General features: G+C 43.2%; 1 protein-coding gene across 2 annotated transcripts in view; it reads right to left on the bottom strand.

Annotated features, from left to right (window-relative positions):
- Window positions 1-472: 472 nt before the first annotated feature.
- Window positions 473-18,154, bottom strand: part of RTN4IP1 (reticulon 4 interacting protein 1) — a 44,065-nt gene continuing 26,383 nt past the window's right edge. For both annotated transcript variants that reach the window (XM_070417997.1, XM_070417998.1), the window contains 3 exons: window positions 14,798-14,981; window positions 10,992-11,084; window positions 473-601 (listed from right to left, as the gene is read on the bottom strand). In XM_070417997.1, the coding sequence (XP_070274098.1) occupies window positions 494-601; window positions 10,992-11,084; window positions 14,798-14,981 (385 nt within the window). In that variant the 3' untranslated portion in view covers window positions 473-493. The remainder of the gene's footprint in view (window positions 602-10,991; window positions 11,085-14,797; window positions 14,982-18,154) is intronic.

Raw genomic sequence — 18,154 nt, 5'->3', positions numbered from 1 at the left:
AGAGGAACAAAAATCAAAGGAAAGCGTGCTCACTGCTGAACCTAAGAGGGAGCATAAAACAGTAAAATCCGTTTCAGCCACTAGGACAGAAGGTGCCACAACAATTTGCAAATCTGGTGTGAAAGAACAGCTCAGAAAAAACAACATGCAATTTTCACCGACTTTATAGACAAGCCCAAGTGTGGCTATGTTCACAGTGTGTCTTACATGTGCATCCATTGTGCTGGGCAGAGGACAGGCCTCGCAGCAAACAGGAATGGGTTACATCAGAAGGCACTCGGCAGGGCAGAGGGATGTGTGGAGGGTGGCGGTGTGGCTGTAAAATCAATCTCTGCTCAGTTTAGAAGACAGGAAATTACTAGCAAAAAGTGTTCTTTTTTATATATATAACATGGAACTTATAGTCTAATCTGGAAAGGGATGGCTAAAAAAAAGTTCGGGCCCACCAGCACTCACCAAATAAGAGAGCCAGTAACCACCAAACACTATTTATTTAAATGACATTAATTACAGTCTTTCCTCGTGCATGTCCTCTTTCCACCTTCAGAAAGGCTTCTGGAACTTCAGAAAAAGGAAAGGTTTTTTCAATAACTGGCTGAATCTGTAAAACACAAGAAAAGGTTGACTGGTGGGTAAGAACAGTGACATCCATCAAGGCAGGTAACGTCTATAATCAGTTTCTTCACTAAGACAGACACAGTCTCTCTCCGGTCTGTCTGTGCCTCTGGGGAGGAGCTCTGTGCCAGGCCAGGCCTGTGACTGCTGTCCATGCTCCCGACTGCTGTCCCTGCTCCCATCTGCTCCTCCCCTCTGTGAGGTAGCCCAGCTGCATCATCACTCAACCTAACTTCTGCTCAGTGCTGGTCATGTCACTCTCCTACTCAGAACCCTTCAACAGCTCCCAAAACTTCATTCAAAGGCCACCACCATCCAAACCTCAGCCCTTATGCAGACTCCACTCTTCACCAAAATGGTCTGCTTGTCATTGCCTGACATGGTGAGTTTGTGCCTCTCTGTGTTCTACCACCCTTCCCGCCCAGGCCTCACACGACCCTTCCTGACCTCCCAGTTTGCAGTGTTCTCTCTGAACTGCTACAGGACCCATGAGGCCCTCTTCATGGACTGCTTGTTACAGCTGAGTACACGTCTTACCCACCCAATTGGGAAATACCAAAGAGGGTACCCCAAGGTTCTTGCTGTATGTATACCTGTGGCCTCCTCACAGGCAGTGCACTGAATGAGGACAGATTTCTCTGTTTTAATTTGTTAACTGTTTGGCATATTTACTTGACCCAAGCTGAGGGTATCTGTGGTATAGGCCACCTCTTTTGTATCCTCCACAACACCCAGAACAATGCTAGGCATGTGACAGGAGCTCAATAAATATCACTTATATCTATGACAAAGGAGGCAAGAATATACAGTGGGATAAAGACAGTCTTTTCAATAAATGGTGTTGGAAAAACTGGACAGACACATAAAAAAAGAAACTAGACCACTTTCTTACACCATATACAAGAATAAACTAAAACTGGATTAAAGTAAGACGAAAAACCATGAAACTTCTAGAAAAAAACATAGGCAGTAAACTGTTTGACACCGCTCAAAAAGCAATATTTTTTTGGCTATATCTCCTAGGGCAAGGGAAACAAAAGAAAAAAATAAACAAGTGGGACTACATCAAATTAAAAAGTTTTTGCACAGCGAAAGAAACCAACAAAATAAAAAGACAACTTACTGAATGTGAGAAGATATTCACCAGTGGCCGAAACCGGTTTGGCTCAGTGGATAGAGCGTCGGCCTGCGGACTGAAAGGTCCCAGGTTCGATTCCGGTCAAGGGCATGTACCTGGGTTGCGGGCACATCCCCAGTGGGAGGTGTGCAGGAGGCAGCTGATCGATGTTTCTCTCTCATCGATGTTTCTAACTCTCTATCTCTCTCCCTTCCTCTCTGTAAAAAATCAATAAAATATATTTAAAAAAAAAAAAAAAAGATATTCACCAGTGATACATCTGAAAAGGGCTAATATCCAATTATATAAGGAATTCATACAACTCAACACCCAAAAACAATCCAATTAAAAAATAGGCAGAGGACCAAATAGACATTTCTCCAAAGAGGACATACGGTGGCCAATAGACATATGAAAAGATGCTCAATGTCAGTAATCATCAGAGAAATACAAATTAAAACCACAATTATATATCACCTCACACCTGTGCTTATCATTAATAAATCAACAAACAACAAGTATTCACTGCAGCATTACTAGATATGGAAGCAACCTAAGTGTCCATCAATAGACAACTGGCTAAAGAAGATGCAATACATATATACAATGGAACATTACTCAACTGTAAAAAAGAATGAAATCTTGCCATTTGTAACAACATGGATGGACATACAGGGTAGTATTATGCTAAGTGAAATAAATCAGAGAAAGACAAATACCATACAATTTGCTTATGTATGGAATCAAAAAAGAAATGAACAAACAAAACAGAAACTAACTCACAGATACAGAGAACAAAACCAATGGTCAGCAGATGTGGTTGAGAGGCTAGGTGAAAAGGGGAAGGGATTAAAATGCCAGTTATAAAAAAAGTCACAGGATATAAAATACAGCGTAGGGAATTTAGTCAATAATATTGGAGTAACTGTGTATGGTGTCAGATGGGTACTGGAAATATCAGGGTGATCACTTTATAAGTTATATAAATGTCTAGTCGCTATGTTGTACATCGGAAATGAATATAATGTATATCACCTATACTTGAAAAATAAATATTTTTTAAAGGAATACAGAAAAATAAGACACAGTAAATAAAAAAAACTTTTTTACTGTCACTTAGGTGGAAGCCAGTCAGATAACTGGAAAGTAAGAGTCGTATGTGGGCCAAAACCGGTTTGGCTCGGTGGATGGAGCGTCGGCCTGAGGACTGAAGGGTCCCAGGTTCGATTCCGGTCAAGGGCATGTGCCTTGGTTGCAGGCACATCCCCAGTGGGGGGTGTGCAGGAGGCGGCTGGTCGATGTTTCTCTCTCATCGATGTTTCTGACTCTCTGTCCCTCTCCCTTCCTCTCTGTGAAAAATCAATAAAATATATTTAAAAAAAAAAAAGAGTCGTATGTGGGCAATGTGGGCCTGAGGAGAACTCATCCAGGGCTGGAACTGCCTTGGGAGACTTTGCTGAACAGCAAAGATGTTGGTCAGAATTTACACAAAAGCCGCCTCAGCCATTCAAAATGCCTGAATGTTATTTTTACCATACAGTTCAACAGTACTACCAAACACCTCCTTCAGAAACTAGGTCCCAGGTAGCACCCTCTCCTCATGCTGAGCTCTTCCTTTTCAAAGCTTCAAGCAGAGTTAATAATTGACACAGTGGACCACCTACTGTACCTCCACGGATGAGTTGTCAGAAGGCATAAGCCAACACATATGTTTTCTGACACCTTTCCTTTTACAAAAGGAAGAAGAGTTATGTAGTGTTCGGATGCACCTTTCTCTTGTGTGAATTTCCCAGCTCAGCCACCAGAAGAGCACCTCAGACTCCAAACGTTCCCGTCTCCAGAGTTGGAAATCCTTCTGTACCCACAAATCACACTAAGCTCATGATAAAAGTAACAGCTGATACGTGTTGTCCTCCCTGCGACAGGTGCCCTTCTACGTGCTCTATATAGTTTACCTCATTTAATCCCTATAACCACCTTACGAGGTAGGTACTATTCCCACTTTACAGATGAAGAAATTAAGGCACAGAGTTAAGTAAGTTGCCCAACACATAACTGCCAAGTGGTAAGGCAGAATTCGATCTACTGCCAGAGTCTGTGCTCTCACAACTGCTCACTGAGCCTTTCATATAATGTCAGCTGCTTTCTACAGCTCCTTCTAAAATATTAAGGTGGGGAAAGGTAGCCAAGGATTATAACCACTTACCTGTATCTTGGCTCGCATGCCTCGTGCTATGGGATCATGCCAGCTGCAGAAGTGGTCCCTAAACCCTGTGTCCAGGCCACTGAGATGGTAGATGTGTGGTATATATGCCACCCCTCCCATCTGCACCATGGAGGACATCCTTGATCAGTAATCATGGTCCTCCCAGCAAGCTGAGCATGACTTTCAGAACTCAACACTGCAGCCACTATGAACAGATCTGAGCCGGCTTGTTAGATGAAACCTATTTGCCTTCTCTGCTAAAAAGAATGGAATGCACTAATGTTGTGTCTTGCATGTCCCATATCAAACCTCCTAACCCTCCAATCTCTCTAAAGCTCCTGGGACATTGTTTTCTGGACGCTGATTACCTGAATGCATGCTCCTTGGCCTCCTGTTAGAACTAAATGAGAATCTCTAGGGATGAGGTGGAGACAATTCATTTGAAATAAGCTTCCCAGGTGAAATTCTGCACATTAGCAGCCTTTTGCCCTATTCTTAGGGTCCCTGACTCATATCATACACACATTTATTCATTCCACAAAGACTGACTATGTGCCTTCTAAGTGCTAGGCACTAATCCAAAGCCGAACACAAAACAGGCACCTGTGACAAATTAAGAAAGGAGGCAGTAACATAGGCTTGTCATAGAACATTGGACACCAGTCACAGAACCAAGGCAGCAGCATGGCACCAGAGGCCATAGAGGACCCCGAATTCACTGCTCCGCTCCAGCACGAGCTGCCTCGGGTCATCCCGCTCTGGTCACTTTACACTCTGACGGGAGACCGGGTCTGGAACTGATGACACAGGCCGCCTGCAGCACACTTTCATCGGGTGGTCAGGCCTATTGTGGGGATAAGCCCAGAAGGCTGACTGTGGCATAATGAGTCATTCAGCTCTTCCCATAAGTGACAATAAAAAGAGGCTCTTGATTAACGGGCAGGCAAATGCCAATGTTGGCCAAACATGTGATAGCAAATGGAGATTAACTAGATAATGAGGCAGTGCCTGTGGACAGCTTCGCTTCAGACCTACAATGCTCGTTTGTTATGGACAAAGGGATCAGTAAAAACCCAGAGGGGAAAGAAAGGTGACTCGCAGTGAGGTGGAGACATTTATGTGATGACACTGCTATAGTCCACCCAGCTCAGGGAGCCCTGTTATAAAGCGAGTGGGCTCAACACCACACCTCCACTATGGATGGGGCTCACAGCTGACCAGGAGGCAGATGCCATGGCAGCAGCACTCATTCCAGTCTTGGCCCCAAACTCGGGGTCTCCTGAGGGTGCCTTATCTTCCTTAAACACAGGCTGTAGAAAGCCAGGCCCCAGGGGTTGGCACTTATTGCCTGACATCCCTCCTACGAGGAGTTAGGGACAGTGGGAACCTCAGCCTCCCTTTTTCCTCCGAAGCATACTGACGCTTACCAGCCTCGGAGCAAAACCCTGTCTGCCCCTTGAGGAAAGAGGCAAGAAAAGCCCGCTCACCACAAAGCACAGGAAAGCTGGTGGTGCAAGGACATCATCCAAACAGGCACAGCAGAAGGTTTTCCCTCAATTCCCATTTTCCCAGTGAGAGCTGCAGAACAGTAGAGCTTAAAAGGCATCCCAATACTAAGCGAGCCTATCTGATAGATTGGGAAACCGAACCGCAAGTGATTAAGTGCAAGGTCAGAGCGGTCAGCAGAGGAGACACACTCAGGACAGCATGTGTGAGTGCACTGTGGGGAGGGAAGCTCAGGGCAGTCTGCCCAGCTGTCCTCCAGACCCCACCTCAGCATCCACTGCACATGGAAACCGCAGATCTCAGAGGGTGGGGTGTATGAGGAGAGACAGACGAGTGACAGGCACCAAGATGATCTAAGGGTCCTGGCATGAGTCCAAGTCCACACTCCTGTGGACAGACACCAGGGAGCCAGGGCAGGGTGACAGAACCACAGTCCCAGCCTCTAGAACAGGTATGGCCCTGACCTCCGAGATAGGTTCAATATTTCCAGGGTCGGGGTAAAGGGGAATGAGGGGACTTAAACTAAGGAGACATAAAGAAGACAAAAGAAAGAGGCAGACTTTGTTTGGATTTGCTATTTCTGGAACTTCCTGCCCTAGATAGAAAACATTAAGCTAGAAGATAGGCGGTGAGATGGGGTGGGATGGGGATACTCTCAGAGGGAGTAACTGTGCCCATTTTGGAAAGCATCCAGGACTTATCCCTAGATCCCCATGAAAAAAAGGCACTCCTTCCTGCCAGGTGTGAGGGAAACTCTGACTACATTTCCCCCACAGAAATAATCTCAGCAGCATCAGAAAACGTCCGTGGCGTCAAGGCTTCAGATCCATGAGGCACTTGCCGTATCTGGCAAGATAACCCTTTTCTAGTGTTCCTAGGATTCAATTCCTGATCACCGCATTCTTTCTATGGAGGAAAAAATCCAGTTAAAAATAAGGAGCCTACAGTTTTGCAATGTAATTAACTGCCTAAACTAGGGGCTGGCCATCTCAACAGAGGTCTGGGAAATTGCCTGACTCGGAACTTGATACATTTTTTCTCTAAAACTGTACTGTCCAATACGGTAACCTCTGGCCACGTGTGGCTATTTGAATTTAAGCTGATCAAAAGTCAATAAAATGAAAAAGTCAGTCTCTCAGTTGCACTAGCCACCTTTCAAGTGGTCAACAGCCACATGTGGCTAGTGGCTACCACACTGCACAGTGCAGACAGAGAACTCCTCCATCCTACAGGGAGCCAGTGTACAGCACTGCTTGGAGGTAACTCAGCGTTGCCAAAATACCTCTCCACATCCTCCTGGGTAAAGCAGAGTACTTGTGGGCCCTCAGTAAATGTTCTGAATTAAATTCGAATTAGTACATAGGAACTATTTTGATGCTGGCTCAAATAAAGACATAAACAGAAGTATCTACAGCATCACTCAATCAAGAAGCTTGGCTGGTCACCTAGGATCTTCAATAGACCTGTGGACATTAAGTATATGCCATCAAAGGTCTCTAGTAATTACATGAAGAATGTGTGCAAAGAAACATACTCAAAAAGATGAAAGGGTACAAAGAAAAATTTCCCTTCCATACTTGATCCCCAGCCAACTAGTTCCCCTCCTTAAGGGCAACCAGTATTTTAATTTTTTTTTCATATCTTTTGAGATATTTTATGCTTGTGGCGGCCAGAGTAACAAAACCTGCGAATATGATAATTTAATTTGCAAAAGGGTCTCTGCAGATGAGACTGTGGTCAGGATCTTGGGATGGGAGAATTAGCTGGGTAAGTCCAACATAATCACAAGGGGGAAGCAGAGGATTAGTCAGAAGGAGAGAGATGATAATGGAAGCAGAAGTCGAAGTGACGCAAGGCCATGAGCCAAGGAATATACGTAGGCAGCCTCTAGAATAGCGGTTCTCAACCTGTGAGTCTTGACCCCTTTGGGGGTCGAATGACCTTTTCACAGGGGTCACCTAAGATCATCGCAAAACACATATATAATTACATATTGTTTTTGTGATTAATCACTATGCTTTAATTATGTTCAATTTGTAACAATGAAATTGGGGGTCACCACAACATGAGGAACTGTATTAAAGGGTTGCGGCATTAGGAAGGTTGAGAACCACTGCTCTAGAAGCTGGAGAAGGCAAAGAAACAGACCCGCCCCACCACCTGCCTCCAAAGGAACACAGATCTGCTGACCCATTTTGGACTTCTGACCTCCACAACTGTAAGATAATAAGTGTCATTTTAAGCCACAACACTTATGGCAATTTGTTACAGCACCAATAAGAAACTGACACATGCATATAAAGGCAAAGATATATAAATATTTTCCCTCAAAGCACAGTCATTTTTATCAGTGGCTGATTGTGATCTTAAGTCTGCCTCATCACTTCCTCTCAGTCCTGAAAGATACTGACAGATTCAAGAAGAGAATACTGTAGATCGAATTCAAGCTCCACCTATCTAATACATGGATGACTAAGCAAGCAGAAAACAATGAAGGTTCTGTGAGAAATTTATTTTGATTTTTTAAAGATTTTTAATTGATTTTTCTAGAGTAAGAGGAAGGGAGAGGAAGAGAGGAGAAAAATATCAATGTGAGAGCGAAACATCGATAGGCTGCCTCTTGCATGCCCCCTACTGAGGTTAGAGCCAGCAACCTTTTGGCTCAATCCTCACCAACTGACAATATCCAACTGAGTCCTACTGGCAAGGGAGAGAAATTTAGTTTTTAACTATTATTGTCCCAATCTTAAAGGCAGCAAAGGATGATAGAAGGAACTGTCCCAGAGGTCATGAGACCTGGACCCTGCCTAGCTCTGTGACCTTGAACATGTCATTTAGTCTCTTAGAGCCTCAGTCTCTTTAAATGTGACACAGTGGTAGGATGGGGAGTGGAGGGAGGCGAGGATAGTAAGCTAGATATGTGCTAGGTTTTCATGTTTTTAATCTTTGAGTATGTTAATCAATGACACATGTTTGGCCCAAATCTAGTATTTGCTATGGCCCTCCCACTCCCAACAAAAAATGATTGCTAAATAGTATAAAAAAACAGAAAATGCTTATTGTGCTTAGCAGAAAATGGCACAAGGCACAATTTCAGCTGCCCATTACACTCAATGTGTTGATTATAAGCCATTCTCTGTATCAGCCTACTGATACACAGAACATATTTGGAATACCCAAAAAACTGGTAACACTAGTTGCATCTGACAGGGAGAATCTCAGTCACTGAGGGACAGGAGTCAAAGGAAGATTTCTTAAAATTACTTTTCCTACCTTTTAAATTTAAACCTTGAAAATGTATATCTATTTAAAAACTTTAAATATTTTGAAAGAGTAGGCTCTTTTGGTTCATGGCTTCACAGTGTCAAAGAACAACTAACTATAGGTCCTCTATCAGACGCCTTGAATTAGAGTCATTAAGCACTCAGCCAAAGCTTAAAGAATGTCAATCTTTACTAACCACATGTTAGTAAACACAGGATAAGTAGACCTGATACGTAATCCTTTCTGATTTCCAAGTGTAGGCAGTCAGTGACCTGGTGCACCCACAACGAAGCAGGATGCACGATAAGAGAGCCGACCTCACCAGGACATCCAATGTCACATATCAACTTCCATGGCTCCAGAGCCCTTCACTGTCAGAATTACACCCAAGCCCAAGTAAGTCTGGTGCAGAGAAGGTCAGAAGAATATTTCTTCACTGCCCCTCATTCAAGGATACTTCAAGGGCATCTTTATTTATATCATTTCCTATATTAGCCATTCTACCAGTTATCTGCCAAATTTAATAGATATATATACACAAGTCACCTCTCTTCTTTGTTTAGTAAATAGTATTTTCCAGGTAGAGAGAAAGAGGCAGTGTTTTGAATACAAAGTGGTAGTGGTAAGTGGACAGCCTGAAACAGCTATCAGGACAAGCACAGTTGTGTGGTGGCCGCTGTAGGACAGGGACCTAACAATGGAGCTCCAACCACATGAGCACTATACAGAATCATGGGCCAAATTATCTTACAATAGTTTATTCCCGCCTTTCTAAAAATAAAATAAGCATCCAAGGGATGTGGGAAGACCCCTGCAAACGGTCACTCACACAGTCATAATAAGGATGAGCCCTCCGTCTACACACCCAGATTCAGAAGTCCGAGAAAAGGCATGCAAATTTGGAACCAAAAAATTTAGGGAAGAGTAGTAGGTCTTTACTATCACATAATGTATGTAGTTCCTTGGCTGTAATAGAATTTTAAAAAAACAACACTACATGCATAAAAAGAAGTCAGGAGTTCCTAAAAACAGTCCATTCCACAACTGAAATGGAACAACAAAATGGGCCAGCAAGGGGCAGGTGCCAGCAGAAGCAAGTCCATCGCAAAGGGTTCTTTGCAAGTGGCTTAGCATGGATCACGTGGAGGTAATGCTGGCCCTGCTCCAATCACTATCCCTGCCCCCTGTAAAATGACAAGGGAAGTCCAAGATCAGACTTAGGCACTAAGATTGCAGCTGAAGGTGGAGAAGGAAAAGCACAGGACTGGGAGTCAGGAAGTATGAGTTCTGGTCCCACCTCTGCAAATGAGCAAGTCCCATTATCTCTTTGAGCCAGTTTTCTCATCTGTAAAATGGGAATGATTTTATCTATGCCCTCTAGAGTATATAAGGTTCTCCATCCTATAATTCCATATAATCTCTCAATAAAGTCATAAATATCAGCACCAAAATATGAGTTTGCCTTCTGGGTTATCCTTCAAAGATAGAATATCAGAGAGATTAAGATTGTGTACAAACTCAAATAAACGGCAGTAGCTGAGTAGCCTTTCAACCCTCAACAGCCCTGAATGGCCTTTTGATACCCCAAAAGATATGACCTGAATATAAGCAGCAGTCCTTCCCCACAATGCCCACTGCAGGATGGCCACAAGTGGTCGGAAAACCAACCAGTTATCCCCACAAAGTCTCCATCCATCCTCACCCATGTCCTGCCCATCAACCCTCTCAGGCATACCATTTACTGGCCCTCGATTTTCTTACACCAGCCAGGGGATAGGAGACCCCGGTACCTGACTTTCAGTCCAGTTCTGTTGGGGTTTAAATTCCAATGTTTGGTCTCCTTGCCCGTCTGGAAATCCGCTTACCTCCAGAAGCAGTTCTATCGTAAACTCACGAGTATGCCCCCACCTCCTTGCACACTGCCTTCATGGTGCCTTCTTTTCAGGACCATTAGCAGATAGTAGCAGCCCAGCTACAGACCCCAGTTCTGCTAACCACTAACCAATGGTCCTCAGGGGAATCATATAACCTCTCTGGGCCTGCGTTTTCATCTATAAACCAAGAGGATTCGACTAGACAGTGTGAGCTCTTTTTCAGATATAGCAGTCTACATCTATGATTCCCAGGGAGGTAGAACCAAAAACACGGCACTTAAACTTGGCCATGTGAGGCAGCACGCATGCTGGTCGAGCCCACCTCTGCAGAGTTTCCAAGGACTGGGCTTGGTGGGCAGGCTGCCCAGATTACAAGGAACACTCTAGCAACACAACAGGCTGCACATACCTTTCCTTCATCCACCAGCTTTGCAATGTCATCCAGATATAGACCACTGGCCATGAAAAAGGCCCAGCGGTAATGGACTCCTTGCCAGAAATGCTAAAATGAAAAGGAAAAAAAGACATGTCAAATACAGAAAAGGATAAATTCTGACTAAATGCAAATTTAGAGAAAAGTATTTTCTGGAGGACTAAAACAGACAAACTGACTTCCCATTTCATGCTGCCACAATGAGCTGTATGCCCAGCACCTTGGCACAGTGAATGACAGTGAATGCTCTGTGAATGTTTAGTAAATAAATGAATGAACAAAAACAATCCCTGTGAACCCAGGCTTCTTCACCAATGTGTGATTGACAAGTAAGCACAGGAAAGCTCTCCTTAAAATGACAGTCTAGATCAATGGTTCTCAACCTTCTGGCCCTTTAAATACAGTTCCTCATGTTGTGACCCAACCATAAAATTATTTTCGTTGCTACTTCATAACTGTAATGTTGCTACTGTTATGAATCGTAACATAAATATTTGATATGCAGGATGGTCTTAGGCGACCCCTGTGAAAGGGTCGTTCGACCGCCAAAGGGGTTGCGACCCACAGGTTGAGAACCACTGGTCTAGATGGTCTTATACACTCAATTTCTTCCCTACGAGAAATTACGGCTGATACCTCTAGGCCTTCTCTACTAAGGTTTGAGTTAAGGCCGAGAGGCACCAGAAAAGAGCTTTTTACCTAATTCAAGAATTCTTTGAGGGCAATAAGGCATCAAAATATAATTTTAGATAAGAAACCCACAGGTTTTTTTTTTTCTGGCTCTGAAAGTAATAAGATAGTTTTAAAGGCAAAACAAAGTTAAGGGTTTTTAATGTATCATGGCTGGGTCTTCCCCTATAGTTACAGCAAGTCCAAAGCCACCTAATTTATAATGGGACAAAACACCTCCTGGTGAAGATAAGCAAAAATCTTACACCAAGAGGGTTCACGAACACTCACTGCCATACCTACTTTGAACTGTTATTATTTATTATCATTAGGCAATGATGAAAACAACAAGTGAGCTGAGGATCTCCATGATACCCCACTGACCTGCCCAACTACACTTGGTCGGATGTGAGCTATCCTGAGGCAGCCAGGACCGAGTGCCTCCTCCCCGCATGTGCCCACAACTGCTGGGATGGCTGACTTCTCTTCCCTGAGCCCGCCCGCAACGTTGCCTCAGCGTGAGTCAGCTGCTGCCAAGGCATGGAGCTGGCAAGTATAATGGAACTCCCCTGCTACTCGAGCTCAGGCACTTAATAGCTGTGTTATTTAGGTCAAGCTACTTCTTTCAGACTGTTCCCTGGCCTGCAGAATGGTGATGCCACCACCTAGCGCCCAGGGTTGTTGGAAGGATTAAAGGAGAATGTATGTAAAATGCCTGATACATAAAAAGTATACAACAAATGTTCCCCTAGTGCTAAAGTAAAGCTTGCTGAGGAGAGACTGGGGCCATGTCAAATGAGAGTTAAGACTAGAAAGAAAGACAAAACCAAGCTGTTGTCTAGGCAGAGCTTCACAGCAGGTGTGTCAGGAATGGCTTACGGGTTTGGTCAAGTGACCCTACAGTTTACTGTCTAACCTGGAACAACTGTGAGAGTTAAAGGAGTCACCATTAATAATTATCCCAAGACCACAGACGCAAACAGACCCAAGTTTACCCTAGAATAGGTGGAACAGGACATGGATGCCTGTCAGCCCCTGGGATAGCAGGGCAGAGCCTGGGCTGCAGAGGCTCCAGGTAGTTTGCTCCCGGAGGAGCCTCAACGTGCTCTTCAAATACTTTCATATTCTATGTGTGTCAGGGCATGAAAGAGGTTGGGAAACACTGGTCTAGGTAACTTAAAAAAAAAAAAAAGGCAAAAAAATTCAGTTTGAAGCACTGAGATTATCCCAAGCTTACAGGGGGCCCAGTTAACTACACTCACAGACAAGCTCATGTACTTCCTGCTAAGGTCTAGCTTTACAGACTACAATTAAAACATTCTGGTAATTGTTTAGGATTTTAAAGAAGGAATAGCAATAGTTACCACCGTCATGACTATAACTCTTTACAGTGGGTTGCCCTGTAAAGTGAAACTTCTGTTCTGCAAAAGCAGAATTTTTACTTTTTTTTCCAGGCCATTACAGGAGAGAGTAAACTAAAGCAGGCAGGAGAGCCCAGAGCATTACAATGAGGCTTTAACTGCACATTCTAGAAAGACATCAGAAACTACTTAAAAGGTTTTCACATGAGATTACCACTATCATCTTTCAAGCAGGGAGAAAGGGAAAATGAAGAGAGCTATGCCTATTTTACTCTCAGAGGCCAGCTCTGAAGGTTAAATTGTAAGGGGTCTCACTGGAATACAAACTGTAAAACCGTTTAGAAAACTTAAACTTATATTTTAAAGCTCTTGGAAAGCCTGGGTTTTGTGAAAAAGGAAAGAAGAGACAAATCATAGTACGTTTCCTTTCTCTCACAGAGCACCCTGTGCACACTTTCTGGCTGCATTTGGATCCAGTGAAAATGTGCTGTGTGTTCACTGTGTTGGGTGTTCACCTCTATCACCCACACACGGTTCCTAAGAATTGAGTGCTGGTCTCTTTTATCACAGCTCTTCACTACTACTTCTAAGTGTATAGTTAGTACACAGAATCCGAGAGACCAAAGTCCTAAAGTTCACTCCCAGAAAGGTCCCAAATTAATTTCTAGAATAAAAAAATGTTAAGATAATTATCAAGCCAGTCATCTCACAAATATGGGTCAGTGACGGAGGGCTCGACACAGTGACCCACAACCTTTTACTGTAAAGGAACCTTCTACTGCCTTTTTCCTGGGCCTAAAGTATTTTGTCTAATTAATGAAATAGAATTTATCTTCCTTTTTTGTATCACTTATTCCACCTTCTCACTAATTCAGATTTTAAACCAATGACCTATAATTACCAACAGTGTATAAGGTGGAATTATGTAAGGTTCTGTCATCATTGTGAGGACAAGGCTATCATGTTAAGTAAGAACAAACACTCAGGCTACCAGTCCTGTGCGTCTCCAGGCCCACCACACACTGGATGTGTTCAGGTGGGGGACAGAGCTCCTTACAGCCCTGGTAACAGTGGCCCTGTTAACAGTCAGGCTGACTAATCAAGCATCAGAAACTCCCAGAATGCCATCAATAGCTAGAGTTTCTGATCCACATGGGATATGCAGTGTTGGGACAATCAATATAAATCCAGGAAAGGCCTGATGGTTCTATGAGTCTTTGTAGTCTCACTGAGGTAAGACTACAATTTCCTTCAAAAATTGCCCATGGACTTCTAATGGTCTGAAAGCCCCAACTGGGAATCACTGGCATATCCCAATCCTACGAACATAAAAATAGCCACTAACATTTTCACCTTCCCATACAAGAGACCTTATGTGTTAAGACTGGTGAAGATAGCATCAGATATAGGCAAGAAAAAAGCAGAAGGTATATCAGATGGTAACAATAAAGGCTAACATTTAACAGGACCTTTCATTGTGCCAAGTCCTTCACATGGATGATCTCATTTAACCCTTACAACATGAGGTAAGGCATATATCCTACTAGCCCCGTGTTACAGGTGAAGACATCAAGGTCTAGTGACAATGATTTGCAAGGGGTCACACAGCTACTAAGGAGGATAAAATTTGAACACATTCGACTCCAGAGCCCATGCTTGTCCCCAAGATGAAAGAAACTGTCTGGGTAGAAATCAATTTCCAGGAGCAAGAGGCACTTGCTTGTTCTCATCAACCAGGACTTGAATCCTTACCTTTAGTGTCTTAGAGCCCATGGTGACACCCGTCTGCAACATGCCGTCTGCTACGCCCAACCGGTCCATGTTCAGGAGAAAAGGAGTCACCAAAGTCACGTATGTGGCTCCTGACCATTTCTTGAGTAAATTTAGAGCCCACGTTTCAGTGGACCCACCAACATTATCAAGGATAAAATCAAACCTGGAGAGGAAGAAGCAATCAGAAGATCCTTGTCAGTCTTTACCCAGGGCTCCAACCCTCCTTCAATCCCATCACCAGTAGCCATAGGGTTTCTTTCAGTGACAGTCACAAACTCAGCTGTGCTGTGCTATCCAGCCGAGGGGTGGCTGCTTTGACAAAGGAGTAAAGGGAATAGCCACTTACCGAGTCTCTGGCTTTTCTACTAGATAAGTCAAACATGACTGATTTTTTGTGTCATAAAATCAAATTTTCTAATACTTTAAGAATGACTTAAACAAGTGGTTGTTAACAGAGGGTGATTTTAGCTCCCAGGGGACATATTAGGCAATGTCTAGAAACATTTTTAGTTGTCACAACCCTGTAAGGTGGTGAGAAGAGGCTAATGGCATCTAGAGGCAAGGATGATGATAAACACCCTACTGTGCACATAACAGCCCCTCACAACAAAAAATTATCCAGTCCCAAAGGTCAACTGTTGAGAAACTAAGGTAGTCAAGGTTGAGAAACCCCGACTCTAGCTCTATAGAAAACTGCAAAGCTATCCATGCGATAAAAGTAAAAGTCTTCTTTAGTGCACAGAAGCACTGGAATGACAAATATGTAAGGTTTTCACCTACAAAAACAATTTGCTTTAATCCCTCTAGACTTAGAACTGCTTATAGAAGCATCCTCTTTCCCTGGAATGTTCTACCTTTTTTTGTTGTTTCATGCATAGCATCGGGACAATGTATAAAGAGCATCAACAGCCTGCTCTCAGTCTTCAATTCTGCTCTAACATGCCCAGAAAATCCAGGCATGATGGAATCCACAGGAACTAACAGATATTCAACTCTTTACGTCTAATCTAAAGCTGCTATAATCACTACATTCTCCTTAAAGGGGATAAAACTCAATGAAGCTTTTAAATATTTGTTAAAACAAAGATCTATTTAGAGACTGTATGCTTATACATTAAGCAAATTGATAAATTTCTTTTTGATAAATCCATTTCTCTGCTAAATTCATATGGATGAAATCAAGCATCAGAGCTACGAAAACCAGCTTCGACCAACTTTGTGCATCTTTAATCTTTTATGGGACTAAACTAAAGAAGGGCAAATAAAAATGGAAGGCTATGTGTGCAAGAGAATGACCTTACTAGAAGATTATTCTTTTCTTTAAAGAGAATAAAAATTGTGAATTTAAGTTTCTAAAATTTCTGCTTTTAATTTTCTATTCCCTTCCCAATTTTTAAATAAACAAAAATGATGATACTTATTTTAAATAAAACTTAAGGGCAGCCTGGTATCATAGAACAGGCACCACCTGAAAAAGAAGTCCTGAGACCAGGTTGTAGATGCAGTTCTCCCATCCATGACTGAGTGGCATGACCTTGAGCATTCAAAACTTATATCCCCTCTACCCGATTTTCTCAACCGTAACATGATAGAGTTGGACTGAAGAATTTTGAAGCCCTTTCCTGCTATAAGACTCTAAGATTGAAATCTAAAAAGCTGTGATTTAGAAGGAGGAACAAATTTATTCTAGGTAGATTCAGAGGCCAAACTTCAGGTATAAGTTATAGAGATGAATTTTAACTAAAGCTGTCAAAAAAAAAAAAAAAATTGGTCTGCATTTGTAAGCTGATGAGATCCCCCTACTGAAAAGGAGTAAACAGGACAAGCGATGTGGAGGAGCAAACTGTAGCACAGCTGTGGGGGCTGGTCTGAGTGTGCTACAGCCTTCCATGTGTCAGGTTCCCTGTTCTCTGGTGACATACTCCAGACATGTGTAAAAGGTAAGGTAGATGGAGGGCAATGGGTTGGCCTTGGCCTCAGTCTCATACTGCTGTTCCTAGAGGCAGCAGAAGGTATGAGAGCAGCGGAAACTACCACTACCTAGAAGCCAGATCTCGAAGGCCCAGAGAGGCCTAGGTTCTGACACACAGGGTGGAAGGCAGTGGATAAGATCTCTGCAAGGGACAGTGTCATCCCTCACACATGCCAAGTGAGTTCCGCCACGGGGGTTTTATATTTGCTGTTGCCTCCATCTGGAACAACTGCTCTGCTCCTAAGTTTCCCTCAATAACTCAGTAAACAAATATTTTGGTTGTTGGTTTACTTTGTGTGTTTTTTTGCTTATTGAGCACCCACTACATGCTACTATACTGCTCCAAGTGGAGGGATACAGCAGGGAACAGGTTTTTAAAAATCCCACTCTCCTGGCTTGCCCACAGATGCCTCTGCTCCAATGCTTCAGAGGCATTTTTAAAACACCGTATATCACACAGACTCCTCACCAATCATTTGTTTTCCCCTTTCCCTGCATCGGTGTTCTTGAGAGCACTTGCCAATGAAACCTCCCTGACTAGAATATAAGTGCCATGAAAGGGAAATTTGTCTTGCTCACCAATGTACCTCATCCTATGCTTAGAACACTGTCTGGCAAGAGTGGAGGCTCCATAAACAGTTGAAGGAATAAGGAGTCAGTTCCTGGGTGCACCGCCATACTGCTGTTGGGAGCTGGGGGTGCTGGCTGAGAAAGGCTAGGCAGTCAGACAGGGGCTCCCTTTTTTTCTCCTCTTTTTTTTTTTAAGCCATGAAAATATATTTCTACACAAAGTGGGCAAGAATAATTGGCTTCTGAAAAGTAATTGAAAAAGGAAACACCTTTGAAAAAGAAGTAGTAAGCTCTGGCCCGTGTGGTTCAGTTGGCTGGACATCAGCCTATGCGCTGTACACTGAAAGATTGCCAGTTTGATTCTCAGTAAAGAAAAAGAAGCAGTAAAGTAGCTTTCCAAACACTGCTAGGTTATGCTCTCAGCATATCTTGGCCAGATGAAGACCAGATTAATAAGCGCCCACAGTCAAGATGAACAGGGCCTTGGAGAATGCCTGAATCTGCTCCTGTTTGTACATTAGGCCAAACCACAGCCTGGCATTCAGCGGCACTGAGAACATTCACAGTGCTCCCATAATCAATATTTATGCTGTCTTTGTTTCTGTGAAGCCCTTATTAAGCCAAAAATGTGTTTAGTGCTAAGCATAAATTTTCATGCACTGCGCTAAGTTCTTCCTGTGGTGACAGATGCCATCAAAAGGAACACACTTCCAATTCTGCCTTCAGACCTGTTACAAGCCAGTAATGAAAGTTAACTGAAAAGACCATGTAAGCAAAATATCTTCCTCAATACC

The sequence above is a fragment of the Myotis yumanensis genome, unplaced genomic scaffold, assembly GCF_028538775.1.
Source record: "Myotis yumanensis isolate MYYU_CA2020_CCGP unplaced genomic scaffold, mMyoYum1.0.hap1 SCAF_6, whole genome shotgun sequence".
In the NCBI taxonomy this organism is placed as follows: domain Eukaryota; kingdom Metazoa; phylum Chordata; class Mammalia; order Chiroptera; family Vespertilionidae; genus Myotis; species Myotis yumanensis.
The sequence above is the reverse complement of the archived record's forward strand: the minus strand, read 5'-3'. Positions and strand labels throughout refer to the sequence as shown.